A 17,478-nucleotide genomic window follows, 5' to 3' on the forward strand; every position below is an offset into this window, starting at 1 on the left:
CTTCCTCCAGGGGACCTCTTCTGGCCTCAGGGGTAGGGGTGTGTGTGTGTGTGTGTGTGTGTGTGTGTGTGTGTGTGTGTGTGTGTGTGTGTGTGTGTGTGTCTGTCTGTGTGTCTATTTCTCTGTGTGTGTGTGTGTGTGTGTGTCTGTCTGTCTATTTCTTGGTGTGTGTGTGTGTGTGTGTGTGTGTGTGTGAGAGAGAGAGAGAGAGAGAGAGAGAGAGAGAGAGAGAGAGAGAGAGAGAGAGAGAGAGAAGATAGATGTACATGTACACACATACACACAAATGGAAACTTTAAAAAAAAAAGCATAGGAATGGAGAAACATGTTAAGGGAGATTCTAGGGTTTCAATTAGCCAAATTTAGAATGTAGAAGTGAGTGGATTATTTGGGATTAAAGGAAAGGTGTGTGAACATAGCAGACAAATATAATTATTTGGATTCTTACATTAGCAAGCTGTAAAAGAACAATTTTTGAGGAAAGTATGGACTGCATGTGAAATGATACTAAAGTATTACTGCTTAATATTGTTGGAAATAGTAACTTATTATTTTTAAGTTCTTATCTGTTAACAAGCTTATACTTAATTATCAAGAATGAAATTATATATCATTTGTTTTAAAATTCTACAGAGAAAAATTTAGTATTGTAGCTAGAATGACAGAATGCTGGTTAGTACTCAGCTTTTTAGTGATTTTGAAATTTTCTGTTATAAAAGTCTTTAAAAAATGTGTTGCTCCAACTTTGACAAATAATTTACTTTTAGGGCTAATTTCTAGTCCTTTCATAGATGTTGCCTTTTTTTATACTTCTTTCCTTTCTTTCAGAATAAACTGGCCCAGTTGTGAAAATAATTCCAAAATTTATAGACTTAATACTATAAGCCTTCATTATTTCAGAGTTTGTGTGGGTCTGAAATTCATTAATGGTTTAGTTGCTATTTGACTTAGCACCTCTTAGGGTTGACCACATCTTTATCATCAGTCTTGACTGAGAGGCTGTAAGTCACATCCACATGAATCATATTTCACATGTGGCTGGCAGGTGTGGACTGATGCTTAGTAGATGATCTTAGAGCTTCTCTGTCTGCATGCCCTCTCCGTAGGGATGTTTGAGTATTCTCATCATATATGGCTGATTATCTTTCTCAGAACAGTAAGGTGAACACTGCTGTATTTTTAATGCCCTAGTCTTCAAAAAGTCATGAAATCATCCTGGAGATATAGTTAGATTTAGTATCTTCCTGTTAATCACACAAGTTAGCCTTACTCATTGTGGGAAAAAGGTCTACCAAGGGTATAAATACCAGGGAATGGGGACCATAAAAGAATTTATTGAACTCTGGGTTCCATTCTGTTCTTACACAATAACCAACCATTTATTTCTCTTGTGAGCCATGGTTCCTTACAGTGACTGGTAAGGATCAGAATCTTGGCACTAAGTTTGATTATGGTTATTAGGTTATTATGTCTTGTAGGCATGTGTACTAGACAGAGATGAGAAATACATATTTATTTGAATATAACCATACATCCATTATTGCTCTGACTTAAGCTTATCCTAACACTTAATTTTTTATATTCCTCTTAAATTTCTTGGTTATGTCATCTGCCAGTTCTTCATCATTTTATATTAACATTTTCAATTTTTAAACTGCTAAATGACACTTTTTTATCATTTCCATTTATTTCTAGGTGCTAACAGCCAAAGAAAGGAAAACTCAAATTGATGATAGAAACAAATTAACGGAGCATTTTATCATCACACTTCCTATGTTACTATCAAAGGTATCCGCCATTTCCAGTTTTGTGGTAATGTGCCCTGAGTTTGCTTTCTTGCACTATTAGTGTAGTTACTCTTTTTTCTTTGCTGCTTCCTCTAGTATTCTGCAGATGCAGAGAAGGTAGCAAACTTGCTACAGATTCCACAGTATTTTGATCTAGAAATCTACAGCACGGGTAGGATGGAAAAGGTAAGACCCTGAAATTCTGCTACTAAAGTAGTTTTAATAACTGGATTTTATATTTCATCTAATCATAAATTATTTGATAAATGATGTTTTTCATTTTCATTATTAATCTAAATATCACAGCTTTCCTTTTTTTCCTCCTCAGCACCTGGACGCTTTATTAAAACAGATTAAGTTTGTTGTAGAAAAACATGTAGAATCAGATGTTCTAGAAGCCTGCAGTAAAACCTACAGCATTTTATGCAGTGAAGAGTATACGATTCAGAACAGAGTTGATATTGCTCGGAGCCAGCTGATTGATGAATTTGTAGATCGATTCAATCATTCTGTGGAAGATCTGTTGCAAGAGGTTCGTTATAAAGTTGATGGTGCATATCCTAATTTAGGCTGATAATTACTCAGAATACCTGAATGTGGGAGTCAAGTCCTTTTTCAAAAAAAAATCTAAATTTTTCTACCCTTTTTCGAATTTAGCAGTACTATGGAAACTGTACATCCTGTAAAAATCAACCTTTTATAGTTTACTTTTTGTGCTATGGTTTTTTTTTCTTCTTTTAAGAACAGTCTAAACTTTGCTTTTTCTTTGCTTTGTTTTCTATTTCTGGGATCCAATTTACATTTTTAAATTTCTTATTTATTATATTGTGCTAGTGAATAAAACATACAAATTAAGTTAAATATGATTGCTCAAGGAAGTAACACTCTTGGCAAACGTAGTTTTTCTCATTATTTTTGGGCTTCCTTTTGCCCTTGCTTTCTTATCTATAAGGCAATCTGAAATTCCTGTAGTTTATGCTTTGATCCTCCTGAGAATCTTTATAACTGATTTTTTAAAGAATTTTGGTAATATTTTTTAAACATGACATATGATTTTTCACCATAATTTTCTGAAGTAACTGGCCATTAGTAGAATATTAAATAATCTTTAAACAGTTTTCAGGATAAGGCTCGCTCAAGTAGTAACTGATGTGTGCATTCCTGAGGAACCCCTGGTGTTCAGTCCTCAGAACTGAAAGACAGTGCACTAGCTAGAACTTTAAAACACTGTCACAAACAATTTCAATTTCAAGGAATTTACTGTAGTCTATTCTAAAAATTCGTATGTTTTTCATCTGTAGTGAATATACTGCTTTATATAACGTCTTTCAGGCTGTTAAGAATTAGTAGGATTTAATTAAATTTAAGTTACTATGAAAATGAGTTCACTTTTATTTTTTATTTATAGGGTGAAGAAGCTGATGATGATGATATCTACAATGTTCTTTCCACCTTAAAGCGTTTAACTTCTTTCCACAAGTATGTCATGTTTATTATTAATATAAATTTAGCAAGTAACATATTGGCCAATGAATAGACTAAATGTAATATTTGACTTCTTACAACAGTGATACATTTTTAAATATTAAAGTGTAACAAGTTTCGCTCATCCAGATTTTCTATGGATTTTTTTAGTTTTAATTATTGTTGGTATAAGAATATTTGTTAATTTTTGAAAACTAATCATTTAAGTCCAAGGTGTACTATAAACATTTTAATCAATCCATATTATTTAACAAAACAGATGAGCTTATGTTATAAGCCAGAGTTTTATAAGTAATTTTCAATTGATGGTATTTAACATTCTTGTTAAGTAAAAAGTAAGATTGATGGGAAGGTTGTATATGTTGGCTCAAAGTTGCAAGTTTTCAGTTTGTTGTAAGGAACATTTTTTTCAGTAAAAACAAAAAATTATGATTCATTTTGTTTAGCTATTTCCCCAATCTTTATGTTAAGTATATACACTACATTCCTTAATTGCCAAACTATATATAATTTAATGAAATAAGATTTTGAGGAAGTCATGCAAGTAATTCCTGTGGACTTCTAGATTATTACTGTTTTTACTGTGTAGACAGAACAATTGGATTTGAATAAGGAGTAAAAGGCTCAGATGAAATGTGCTTTCAAACCATAATCCACATATCTGTGTAATGAGGTTTATCTTTTCCACAAAGGAAGAGAAACAGAATTGTGTTGTCAAAAGAAAGTTTGTTTGTAGCTCTTAATAAATTATTCACGTTTCAAAGGCAGTTTTCTAAAATCTAGGTCTTGGTTGAGTGTGGGAGTGCCTGGCGCTACTCCCACTTGCTTCTGAGGGACAAGGATGACCTCAGCTCAAGAGATGGAGACCACCTTGTGCAACAGAGCGATGTAGTGAGATCTTGTCTCTATGAATGAGGGGAAGGAAAGAAGGGAAAAATAAAGAAAAGAAATCTAATCCATTTTTACGTACAAAGAAACTTTTTGGAATCTTGTATAGAACCAAACTCTTATTTTAAAACTTATCTTGTTATTTACGATAAAAATTGACAGCCATAGTCAAAAAAACTGACTTTGTAGTATAGTTCAAGTTTCTTCCTTCAATGCCAGGCATGGTGGGATCAGAGGCAGGTGGATATGCAGGAGCTGCAGGCCATTCTGCACCACATAGTGAACCCTGACGGAAATCACTTTCACAAGTCTTGAGGCTATATAAATGGCTACACAATGGATTTTGAGTTTTCTCATATTTCCTATCCTCTGGTTTTGTAATTCTGTCCATCTGATGACAGCAGATTTCTCTTTCAAAAATACACATATAATTATTTTTTTTAATTGTAAAACGTACTTTTAAATATAAAGTTGCAGATGTATACATCATGGGTTTAGGTTAACCATCTAAGGAGAAACTTGACATTAAATGTGAAACTCATGATTCATTTGACAGACTCTACCTCTCCCCTCAACTGTTGTTTTCATTCTTGGTTTCTTTTCACATTCGAATGTTTCCTCTATGGGTTGTTTTCAAGTCTACAAGAAAAGGAAATAGTTCTGTGTTGTTCTGCTTAGTGAAACTGAGCTCAAATTGAAACTATCTTTTATTCTAGAGTAAAATTAAAATCTTTTTTTATTTATTTTAGTGCTCATGATCTCACGAAATGGGATCTATTTGGTAATTGCTATAGACTATTGAAGACTGGAATTGAACATGGAGCTATGCCAGAACAGGTAGGAAATTATTAATATTCTTTCTATTCTTTAGGAAGCTAAGGTACTCTGAAATCAAATGATTTTCCAAAGCTTGTTGCAGAAAATAGCTGGTAAGTCTATAATGCAGCTAGCTCCTTTGAGAACTATTGTCCTTGTGATTTTAACTATTTGGTATGTCTTATATTCAGATGTTTTAAAGTAAGAAATGATAGACTATTTTTGTTATAATTATCTTTAAAAATTAATGTTAAGGTAAACATTCCTAGAAAAACTATTAATTTCTATAATACATTTCTGATGATGACTGTTCTAAGCATTGTTGTAAATACTGATGGCTTCAACGTGGCTTAATTGTATAGTAAAACCATTGTTTGGATGCCTATAGTAGTTAGAACTTTTTGTGTTCACATTCTTGGATTTGACTCCTAGAACTGCAAAAAAAAAAAAAAAAAAAATTGAAATAAAAAATTACGTACTGCAGGGCAGTAGTGCTGCACACCTTTAGTCCCAGTACTCAGAAAGGCAGACGCAGGTGGATCTCTGTAAGTTCCAGGACTGCCAGGGCTACACAGAGAAACCTGTCTTCCCTCCACCCCCAAAACAATGACTTTCTTGATCCCACTCTTAATAAACACAGTGTACCTAATTAGGTGCTTTTCTTTCATTTGTGAAAAGAGGATAAAAATCTGGGGCAAATGTGTCACATTTGAACATTTCCTTTATGGATCTACAGGAAAATGAAGTTGGGAAGCTGTTTTGTTCTTCCACGTATTGAAGCTCAGCTCAGATTTTTCTTCCACTACAGAATAAAGTTAATGTGTTTGCTTTATTGTGGCAAGAGGCTTAATATTTAACCATATTGTTTACTTCATTTATTAATGGCACTTCAGTTTTCCATTCTGTCTTCATCTCACTTTTCAATCTCCTAAATATAACTCATTCATATTCTCAAGCTGTGTCTTACAAATTTGAAAGGTGATAAAGGTATTCTTTTGTTGTTTTCCTTATTTTCTTCAAGGAAAGAATAAAAGTAACACATTTCTGCTTAATGGGATTATGAACCTGTTGACATTTATTTTCAATCCACAATACATTCATTTGTGTCTTAGCCACTAACTTGTGACAGCCTCATAATGGCTGTTTTCTGCTCCTATCATTGCATAGATGTTTTTTCCTCATGTTAATTTTTTAATAAGAACATATTTATATTGTATGTATCTTAACTTCTCTTGGACTCATATCCTTAGTCTTTAACCAGGTATATGAAGTTTGAAAGCATGACTACTAGATTGTGTTCTTGTTCATATTTACATTTTCACAAACATCTCCTAAGATATATATAGAAATGAACAAAAACTGTATTCAACTAATTTTTATATGATTATTTAGCTCCCCTTTTCAGATTCCAGCTTTTTGCTTTTAGTTAGAATCCAGAGATTTTCTTTGAGATTCCTTTTTCTGAGCACAGACCTCAAAGAATTACCAAAACTTTTGCTGATGTTACCCCTCAATTATGGTCAGTATTGTGAATGTGTCTAAAAGCTAATACTCTAGATAACCTAATTCTTTAGATATTTGGGAGAACTATATTTACCATATCCTTGACTATTTGTTTTTTATAATGAACAATTTAACTAAATCTCTCTTTAGTTTTACTCTTTAGGGATAGCAGAATTTGTGGGCTGAGCTAGGGGATTCTCTGGTAGTAATTTGTCTTTTCTGATGCCAATAATGTTTTAAATTTACCAGGACTGGAGAGATGGCTCAGTGGTTAAGAACACTGGCTGCTCTTCCAGAGACCCTGAGTTCAATTCCCGGCAACCACATGGTGGCTCACAAACATCTATAGTGGGATCTGATGTCTTCTGGCATAAAGTTGTACATGAAGATAGAGCACTCATATACATAAAAATTTTTAAAAAGACCTGCTGGTGGTGGCATACACCTTTAATCCCAGCACTCAGGAGGCAGAGGCAGGTGAATTTCTATGAGTTCGAGGCCAGCCTGGTCTATAAAGCAAGTTCCAGGACAGCCAGGACTATTACACAGAAAATCCTTGTCTTGGGAGAGCGGGACTTTTAAACATCATTTATATCATTACTCTCAATCTAGAATAACATACAGTATTTAGATAGTCTATCTTGTTTGTCACTTTTAATCGGAAGCCTTTGTGTTTCATAACACTGATATTCTGAAGAGTACCCCCTAGTTTATGAAATATTCTCAATTAATTTTGTCTGATTGTGGTATATTTCAATTTGGATTACACATTCTTCCAGGAATGAGTATTGGATGATATTCTGTCCTCATTGTATCATGTCAAGAGGTACATAGAGGCTAAATATGACCAAAGTATTTTTTACATTTAGTATATGTGAACAGAAAAGGAAGAGGAATGAAAAGAAACATAATGTCAATTTGCTCACTATTAATGATATTAAATCACCTGATTAAGGTAGAATCTATCCAATTTCCCCTATGTAGTTAACGTTGTCCTTTTTAATTCATAGGCTGTCAAAAAGTTCTTTAAAAGTATATAAATAAAGCTGTTGCTTCTTGGCAGAATTTGACAAAGTTTTATGCCATTTATGTAAACTTGTCTGAATCCCTGCTATCATGATCACAAAACAATTTCTAATTACTTTTTAGTTCTCACTTTGTGCTTATTAATTGATACTGTATATAAGGAAAAATTGTCCATTTACTCATCTTTTTTCATTTTAAATTATTTTTTCATTTAATCTTCATATACTAGTATGTTTTATAATTCGTTGTTGGTACTTATTTTGTTGCTTGTATATTTGCAGATTTGTCAGGTGGGAGCTCCTGTGCTCCTTTCAAACAGGCTCCTATGTGCTTTTAATACTTTTTGAGCACTTCTAGTAAGCATGTATTACAGGATATACTGAAACCCCCGTGCTAATGAATATTTAACATATAAAAAGTATTTTAAAATATATTAGTTCTATAACACAGTTATTATTTACTGTGAAGAAATCAGATGTTGTAAATTATTTTATCTTCCTCATACAATTTTTTATAAAACAAAAAGCGAAAGATATTTAAGGTTGTCCCTATCTTACTTTGTGGCTCTGTGCCTATTTCTTCCTGGTATGCTGTTGAATTTAAAAGCCAGGGACGGCTCAAGCAGCAAGCCTGACATCCTGAGTTTGATCTCCAGGCCCCCATAGAGGAAGGAGAGAGCTGGCTCAGCAAGTTGCCCTCTGACCACCACACCTATGCCATGGCATATGCACACCCATACACATACACCAAGTAAATATGTAAATATAATAAATACCTTGACTAGCGTCTGAGAAAAATAAAGTATATTAAAGCTCTCTATTAATGTATCCTTTTCATAGCGCCAAGCAAGCTGTAGAAGATTGAAATTCAATAAAGATCATTTACAGTATTATTTACTATCAAGCAAAATAGTGTAATTGAACTTGTTTTTTAAAGAAAGGTAATCTAGGCCAGGCATGTAAGTTCTGGGCCAACCCTGCTCTACATAGAGAATTTTAGGATGGTTTGGGCTACATAGTGTGACCCTCTCTGAAAAGGAAAAGGAATTATATGTGATTAATGTTGAGCTTCTCCACGCATCATTCAAATTTAAATTTATCACTTGGGAGACAAAGGCAGGCAGATCTTTGTGCATTTAAGGCTAGCCTGATCTACAGAGCAAGTTCCAGGCCAACCAGGGGTAAAAAAAAATTATTTTTACAATAAACTGAGTACTAAGTTTTTACATGTATTCATTTGTTTAAACCATATGAGAAATATATAGTTTATATATATTATACTTATATAGTTATTTTTATTTATTACAAATAAAACTGAAACTTTAAATAATGTGCTTAGGGCCCTATAGTATGGCACACCTAGTAAAACCAAGCTTTTAAATTATTTCCATTCTCTTTACACTTTTCTATTGATATGCTACTAGCATATGGTAGCCCAGGCTGTGCTTCCACTCTTTTCCATGCCTTCTTTTCCCTCACCCCCTGCCCTCTGATGTTTGCTCTATGTCAAATTCGTTTTTGTATTGATCTTTTTTTCCCAAATATCTTTTGGGCTGTTTCAATAGGAACTGTGGGGAGAGATTAGATGCTGGTACTTTATCCGTCATCATGAACTGGAAATCACCACATTATTCAGACTGAACATAATATAGGGGGTGAGTTTAACTTAAGTCAGGTTATTGTTTTTGGATAGATTATGGATTATTGTGTATGTTGTTAAAAATCATGCTTTCTAGAAGACTGTGTGCGCACTTCCTGAGTTTAGAACTTGTTTCAGTTGCGTTCTCCTCAGGTCTGCCATACCAAAAGCTTTTAGATGTTTGGTTTTTTTGTTTTTTTCAAATTGTTTGTTTGATTGTTTAACTTTTGGTTTTGTTTGTTTTTTGAAACAGGGTGTAACCCAGCCTACCCTTATACTCATGGAAATCTTTCTGCTATAGCCTCCCATTTGCTGGGATTATAGGCATGTGTTAACATGCCCTGCTTGGTCCATTGATTTTATGACAAGGACAAAAAAAAAGCAATTCTTTCCAGATCTAAAGGATAAGCTTTTGTCTGATTGTGCTGAAACACAGTTAGATAAGGAGATGCAAAACAAAACAACTTTAATCATACTTCTTCAGATTATGTACAACAATTAGCAAGTCAAGCATAATGATGTATGCCTGTACTTCAGCTACTTGGAGACCTAAGACTGTGTCAAAATAAAATGACATAAATACTCAAATTATAAATCTCAAAATAAAACCAGCTACAGGAAACTTCTAAAAGAAAATATGAGGAAAATCTTTGGGAATTTGAGTTAATTTCTCAGAAGGCTGATCTACTTTCACATGCCTATAATCTCAGATCCTAAAGTGACTGAGGTAGGAATATTACAAATTGAGAAACTGCCTTGGCTACACAGTAATAAATTCAAGGCAAACCTGAGTAACTTAGTGAGACCCTGTCTCAAGATGAAAAGTATAAAGAGAACTAGGGGGTAGGGATATAGCTCAGTTGTAGAGAAAAAACTTGCTTAGCACACACATAATTTCAATCTCTAGTAATGAAAAAGATATGACAGATAACTGCCTGACTATATAACAAGATCCCTCCTTTTAAGAAAACAAAAGGGGGCCGGGCGGTGGTGGCGCACGCCTTTAATCCCAGCACTTGGGAGGCAGAGCCAGGCGGATCTCTGTGAGTTCGAGGCCAGCCTGGACTACAAAGTGAGTTCCAGGAGAGGCGCAAAGCTACACAGAAAAACCCTGTCTCGAAAAACAAAAACAAAAACAAAAACAAAAAAAAAAAAAAAAAAAAAAACAACGGAAAACAAAAGGGGGATCCAGGCCTCTAATCCCAGCACTCAGGAGGCAGAGGCAGACAGATCTCTGTGAGTTCGAGGCCAGCCTGGTCTAGAGAGTGAGTTCCAAGACAGCCAGGACTGTTTCACAGAGAAGCCTTGTCTCGAAAAACAAAACAAAACAAACAAACAAAAAAAACCCAAAAGGGAGAAAAATTAAAGAACAGAGGAAACCTGGAATGGTGAAAAACTCAGAACCAAAAGTCAGATGAAAGTTTGATTTAGTCCTTAGCCTTACAGGTCAGACCATTAGCCCAAAGCTCCAAGTTATGTAATGATTGCCAAAAGTTAAAGTTTAAAATCAGTGTCAGTGGAGGCTAGAGAGTTGGCCCTGTGACTAGGAGCACTGGCTGCCCTTCCCAGTTGCTCTACCCAGGTTCAGTCCCCAATAACCACATAGCAGATCACTGCCATCTATAACTCTATTTCCAAGGGATCAGACACCCTCTTCTGGCATTAGTGGGCACCAGTGTATAGACATATGTGCAGGCAAAGTAAAAATACACATAAAATAAAATTTATAAAATTAAATTATTAAATTAGTTTTATTTTCTCTTATTATTTGGTGGAATGCAAATAGCGGTATTTAAGAATCTTGTAGGACATGACTACAGTGAAGTACACCTCTCAGAAAACAATATACAGTCTAACACCAGTTATAAAAAAATCTTAAATAAATTGCATGTATCATCTTATGTGTATGTGATTTTTAAAAAATGATTTTTTTTCAGAGCAAGTGCATAACATACATGAATTATATAGTAGAATGGTTGACCAGTCGATAAAGAATAAACAAAAACCTTTAAGATAAATGTAGAGTTATTAACAACATTTTAATGGTCCTTACCTTAAACTAGGAATATGTTCATAGGTTCAATTTGGTTGTCTTTTACAGTGCTACTATTTTAAAGTGCTATATATTCATTTAAAAAGCTGACAAAGTCTGGCATGGTGATATATGCCTGTAATTCCAGCACTTAGGAAGTAGGTAGGAGCAGGACAATCAAAACCTCAGTTAATGAAACCCTATCTCCAAAACAAACAAAAAAGCCAAGTACTGGGAACATGAGTAGTGCTTGCCCAGTCTCCACGAGGTCCTGGATTTACCTAGGACTGCCAACAAATAAATAAAGCCTGAATTACTAAAAGTCTAATGAACATGGCTGGAAAGATGACTCCAGAAGTTTGGAGCACTTACTGCTCTTGCAGAGAGGATCTGGGTTCAGTTTCCAATAACCTTGTGGTCCCTTATGACCATCTGTAGTATCAGTTCTAGAAGACTGAACTCTCAACTTTTAACCTCCACTGACACCCACCCAACATGGTTTTGATGTATACATGCAAGCAAATACTCATATACATAAAAAAAAGTCTTGTAAATGCTAATCAATAATTAAGACTATCTTTACTATTAGTATGTGATTTTTTTAAACATATAATGATGTCACTCTTCTATCAAATGTCTCTTGTGTGTTTCCTAGCATTTGTAGAGAGCTTCAGATTTTCCCTAGCATTTGTAGAGAGCTTTCAGATTTTCCTTATCATAGTAAGATGACCATTTTATTGCCCAATTCTTTTGAAAGTAAAAGGGGTTATTATTAATTACTGTGGGGCCTAACTGAGACCTAAGAATAGACAGGACATATATACATCTGCTTGTAAGGTAGTCTGTGATCTGCTTTCTGCTTATTCAATCTGTTTATGCCTATACTTATGCTGTGACAGCCTGTTCACAGTTTGTCAATAAAGCATACTTTGTAATTTCCACCCCTTTGCCTGTTTTTATATTATTCCAAGATTAGTTTATATATTTTTGTTTCCAGATTTGTTGATACCTGAGGGTACAATCAGTGGTACAGCATGTTCTTAGTATATACTGGAATGTGGGTTTAGTCACTCAGCACTAAAAAATAAAAATAAAATATAACAATAATAAAAATAGGCTTAAGGTAGATGCTTGCTTCTCTAGAATGGTTTTTTCCTAGTGTTACCTTCTGTTGCTAGCTAAGTTGTGAGCATCTCTTTTTGCACCTTAACACCTAACGCTGCTTGTGTATACTTGGTTAGACCAATTATCATATCATAGTTTTGGTGCTTATTCATCTTTTTATTTGATATAGAATATATTTGTGTTTGAGCTGTTTTGCCTATCAGAAAGCTGAGGTCCTTCATAAACAACTATTTTAAAAATCCCAAGAATTCAGATACTATTTGCTAACCTTTTATTTTGGTATGTTAGTTGCTACTATAGTATAGCAGTTGGATATTGTACAAATGATTACTATTCTATGTCCTTTATAAATTTATATATCAGATTGTTTATATGATTGCAAAATATTACCTTTTCTCATGCTTTGCTTTGCTTTTTGTTGTTTTTCTTTAAACTTTTTTGTTTTTGTTTTTGTTTTTGTTTTTTTGTTTTTCAAGACAGGGCTTCTCTGTGTAGCTTTGGCATCTTTCCTGGAACTCACTCTCTAGCCTAGGCTGGCCTCGAACTCACAGAGATCCACCTGGCTCTGCCTCCTGAGTGCTGGGATTAAAAGTGTGCACCACCACCGCCCAGATAAACTTTTAAAACTAATACATAAACCTAAAAATTACACATAGTAATGAAGTAATAATCTGCCTATGATTCTCTTTTTTTTTTTTTAAGTTCATTAGTAGAACTTGGTCATTGAGTCTTTAGAACAAATCACTTAGATAGGAAGGAAGATGTTTTAGATGTGGGTTATAGTAATAGTGTATTTAGAGAGAGAAGGCTGGTAGTGCATTTGAACTCATTAAACATGGGCCTGAAATCATGTATTGTCAACTCCTAGCTGCACATTCTATCCACTCTATACCCAACCTCCTTTCAACAGTAGTTTATACAGCAATTACAAAATGAATATATTTGCAGTGAGCTTATTATTGATATTTTTCTTCACCCCATCCTTTTTTCAGATACGTGAAACTAATAAGCCTGAAAGTAATATCTCAGCATGCCAAGGTTTAAATGTGTACTAACCTGATTTGTAATTCATTCTTTGGGAATTTTTAACTGTAATGACAGAAGTTAAACCTTTTATTGACTGGAATTTTGTACTGTAGTATTCCGTCCTTCTGATTGTCTTTTTAAATTGATAGGATCATGTGCTCATTGTGCTAGTGGCACACTTCTCTCACTACTAAAGGCCTATAGAACTTTTAAGTATTGTTCCACTTCACCAAATTATTAGGTTTTTATAACATTATTTGTATGTTTGTGCTTTCCAGAACATTTTTTTTAAGAAAAAGATGTTACTACAGCTTTTATTCTTTGTCATATTTGTTGTTTTTTTCATTTATTAGATAGTGATACTAACTTTTTTATGTTGACTTACCAATTTTAATATGTATATAGATTCTTTTTAGTTGCCACTACAGTCATAATATATAAGTGTCACCATTACACAAAATTGCATCCTACTGTCCCTTTACCTTCTCAGCCACATACAACTCCAGGGCACCAATACAACTTCTGTTTTCCATTACTATAATTTTGTCATTTTGAAATTCAAAAACGTAGCCGTACAATATGGAATCCTTTTAGGACATATGTGTTTCAGTAAGCATGATGTCACCAATGAAAGTAAGGGCTCTGAGGTTAATCCAAATGGAAATGGTTGTGTGAACCAGTAGTTGCTTCATTTTTACTGCTGATTAATATTCCACTGTTTGGATTCTTCACAATTTGTTTTATCCACTAACCACTTGAAAGATGTTTGAGTTATTTCCAAGTTTTAACTGTCACAGTTAAGGCAATTATGAGGATTTGTGTGCAAATTTTTGTGAACATAGTTTTCATTTCTAAATGCCAGTGAATATAATTTCTAGGTCTAGTATTGTGTTTCACTTTATTTTCTGCCTAGCTGTTTTCAATGGCTGGCTACATTACTGCCCTTAATGCATGAGAGATCTGATGTTCTGCATCTTACCCACACTTGATCATGTTGGTAATCTTTACTTTAGCTCTCCTTCTTGATATACAATAGTATTTCCTCATGCCTTTAACATAGGATATATTTTCCTAATGCTAATGATCTTAAACATGTTTTTATTGATTATTGATTATTAATTATTGATATTAATTCATATTTAAGGGCTCTTTTTAAAGATGTTGTCACTCATTTTAACCCAAACTTAAAATATTACGAAACTGGTGTTTATTTGATTTTTTTTTTGTCATGTACATGCCAACTATAAAATTTAATTCTCTTCTTAAGGTCTCTTGACATAAAAATGAAAAATATTTATTGACTGTTCTGTAGATTTTTTTTCAGAATTTTAAACATGCTCTACACATACAGATATTATAATGCGGATGATGTGTGGTACATAATTATTTTCATTGTTGTTGTTTTGTATTCTTGTTTTGTTTGAGACAGGGTTTCTCTGTGTAGCACTGGCTGTTCTGGAACTCACTCTGTAGACCAGGCTGGCCTCAAACTCAGAGATGCACCTGCCTCTGCCTCTTGAGTGCTAGGATTAAAGGTATGTGCCACCACCACCCGCTTTATTCTGTACTCTTAATTCAGACTTCATTTTCTATGCAAATTCAATTTTTCTAAATTTAAATAGTCCAGAATGTCTCTTGTCCTCATTTTCATCACTAATATAGTTTATTTTTAAGAGATGTGATATCAAGACAGACTTGGGAAACTAGCCTGTAACCCCAGCATTGTTGGGGTATAGGCAAGAGGATCAAAACTTCAAGGTTATCTATCTATCATCCTTGGCTACATAGCAAAATTTAGGTCATCCTGAGTTACATGAGAACCTTTCTTTAAAACTAAACAAAACAAAAAAATTTATCATGATGTGTCGGAACCTGAATGATTCTCACTTACTTAGTTTGCTAGTGAGAAATTAAAAAGCCATAATTACCATTATAAAATTAAGAAAATGCTCTAATAACAATTTTATATTGCTTAATTTATTGGTAGATTCTGTAACAGATTAATCTCAAAATCTCAAGATGTTTTTTAAACAGTTTTAATAGTGGGAATATTGGTCATTCCAGCACTGTAAAATACATTTAAGGAGTAGAGTGTCATTGCCCTCGCAGTCATTCAGAGATCAAGCTCCTGGGCTTTGGTACCTGTTGAGTATATGATTAAGAAAAGATACTGAAGGCATTCCTGCTTAATTTATCAAATGTTTGCTACAAATTAGTGTTTTCTTCTTAGGAAGAGCACTGCTTCGTGCAAATATAAGAACAGAGAAGATAACTGAAAGAAAATCTTTAATACTTGTTATTTGAAGGTTCTTCTTCCATCAAGACACTGTTAATGAAGAAAAGGGAAAGTTGAGGGACACATAGAAAAAAATCTTTAGTGTGTTTAGCTTTTTTTATTGCTGCTTCTACTTTATCTATGCTCCACAGGCATGATATCACTGAGTAAATGATCTCTAGACAAGTTAGAATAGTACTTTTGTATGGAGGATAAAATACCAAAATGGCTAATTACGTGGGTTAGCTATATTGTTATATAATTACGACAGTGACAAAGCAAAATGTCTCTCAGTCAATTACAGCTAGTTTTTTTTATTGTAAAACAATATAGTAGAATCTTATTAAAAGTAAACTTTTGAAGAATACCAATACATGGAACATTAAAATGAAAAAGCTGTTTGAAATCTGGCTTTCCACATATCCACCACCAAGAAGCTTCTGTGAAACAATCAAAAAAATTTTTTTTTTCTGGGGCTGAGGACCGAACCCAGGGCCTTGTGCTTTCTGGGCAAGCGCTCACCACTGAGCTAAATTCCCAACTCCATCAAAACTATTTTTAAGAAACTGCTAGTGTAATAGGGAAGGAGTTTGTGTGAATTCAGATTAAGTGATATAAACAAAATTAAGCAATTCTTGAACATTACTTATTTCTATATCTCCATTTTCTACTAATTACTATTGATTTGAATATCTGCTTTATTTAACAGTTCATTTTGTTTCCAATTAAAAAGTTTTTCATTTTGCTTGTTGAATCAAACCCAGGGCTTTGTGTGCTCAGCCAGCTCGTTCGCACTAAACAACATGGCATCTTACTTCCAGGAGAGTTTGTAAATCTTGTCTTTTCCTTCCACCAAAACCTTCTCACTAGTGTACTTGATAATAAATTGGAATTTACCCAAAAGTATCTCAGGACTACCAGCTATTCTATCAGCGAGCATGTGTGTGTGTGTGTGTGTGTGTGTGTGTGTGTGTGTGTGTGTGTACACACACACACACACACACAGAATGGCTTTATAGCACTAATGCGTACATCCTGATGGTGTTTTAGGAATCCTTATGATTTGTAACATAAATCAGTCTTTTCTTTGAGTAAAACCATGGCATTGTCTCATTAGTGATTCATCAAAAGCAGCACCACTTGTTCCTCTTAATTCTTACAAGGTGTTTTGAGTTTCATGTAGGCATATGATGATACCCTTTTGCCTATGTAATCTGAAACTTAATACTATAAAATTAGCAGAACTACATTTACTCAGTTAGTTTCTGCAGCCTTCTATTTGTTGATTTTTCTTTGAACTTATTATCTACATGTAATTTGTTTCTATGGTATTAAAGATTATTGTGTGTCAGTACAAACATTAGATAAATTTAGTGGGTAAAATAATGGAATAATATTATATACACTTAATTGCAATAAAGGTATACTATGTACTTAAACTAAAACGTTATGAAAAACTTGTTCCATGCTGGCAGTGTAACTCACATGTGTAAGGCCCTGTGTTTAATGCCCAGACGGTGGTGTGGGTCTGCCCTAATGGAATTTTATAAATATTATGATTCTTGATCGGCTTTATTTCCTTGAATTTTATCATCTCAGTAGAGAGTGGAGACCAAAGACTTGAACAAGGTATTTCATGAGACAGGAGGAATTCAGATGCTGACATAAAAAGGAAAAGTGGGGGTAGCTTAAGTAAGAGTGGGCATGGATTGGTTGCTTTATTTGTTGTTGGTTGATTGGTAACAGAGCCTCACTATGTAGTTCAATCTGGTTTAGAACTAGCTATATAGTCTAGGCTACTCTGGAACCCCCACATGCTAATTACAGACATGGACCACCATGCCTGGGCTTCCTTACTAACTTTTAAAACTGTTAGC

General features: G+C 34.0%; 1 protein-coding gene across 3 annotated transcripts in view; it reads left to right on the forward strand.

Moving 5' to 3' along the window:
* Positions 1-17,478, forward strand: part of Stag1 (STAG1 cohesin complex component) — a 322,421-nt gene that overhangs the window by 256,798 nt on the left and 48,145 nt on the right. For all 3 annotated transcript variants that reach the window (XM_059268454.1, XM_059268455.1, XM_059268456.1), the window contains 5 exons: positions 1,696-1,788; positions 1,884-1,973; positions 2,116-2,319; positions 3,196-3,266; positions 4,910-4,997. In XM_059268454.1, coding sequence (XP_059124437.1) covers positions 1,696-1,788; positions 1,884-1,973; positions 2,116-2,319; positions 3,196-3,266; positions 4,910-4,997 — 546 coding nt within the window. The remainder of the gene's footprint in view (positions 1-1,695; positions 1,789-1,883; positions 1,974-2,115; positions 2,320-3,195; positions 3,267-4,909; positions 4,998-17,478) is intronic.

Source organism: Peromyscus eremicus, chromosome 7 (assembly GCF_949786415.1).
Source record: "Peromyscus eremicus chromosome 7, PerEre_H2_v1, whole genome shotgun sequence".
In the NCBI taxonomy this organism is placed as follows: Eukaryota; Metazoa; Chordata; class Mammalia; order Rodentia; family Cricetidae; genus Peromyscus; species Peromyscus eremicus.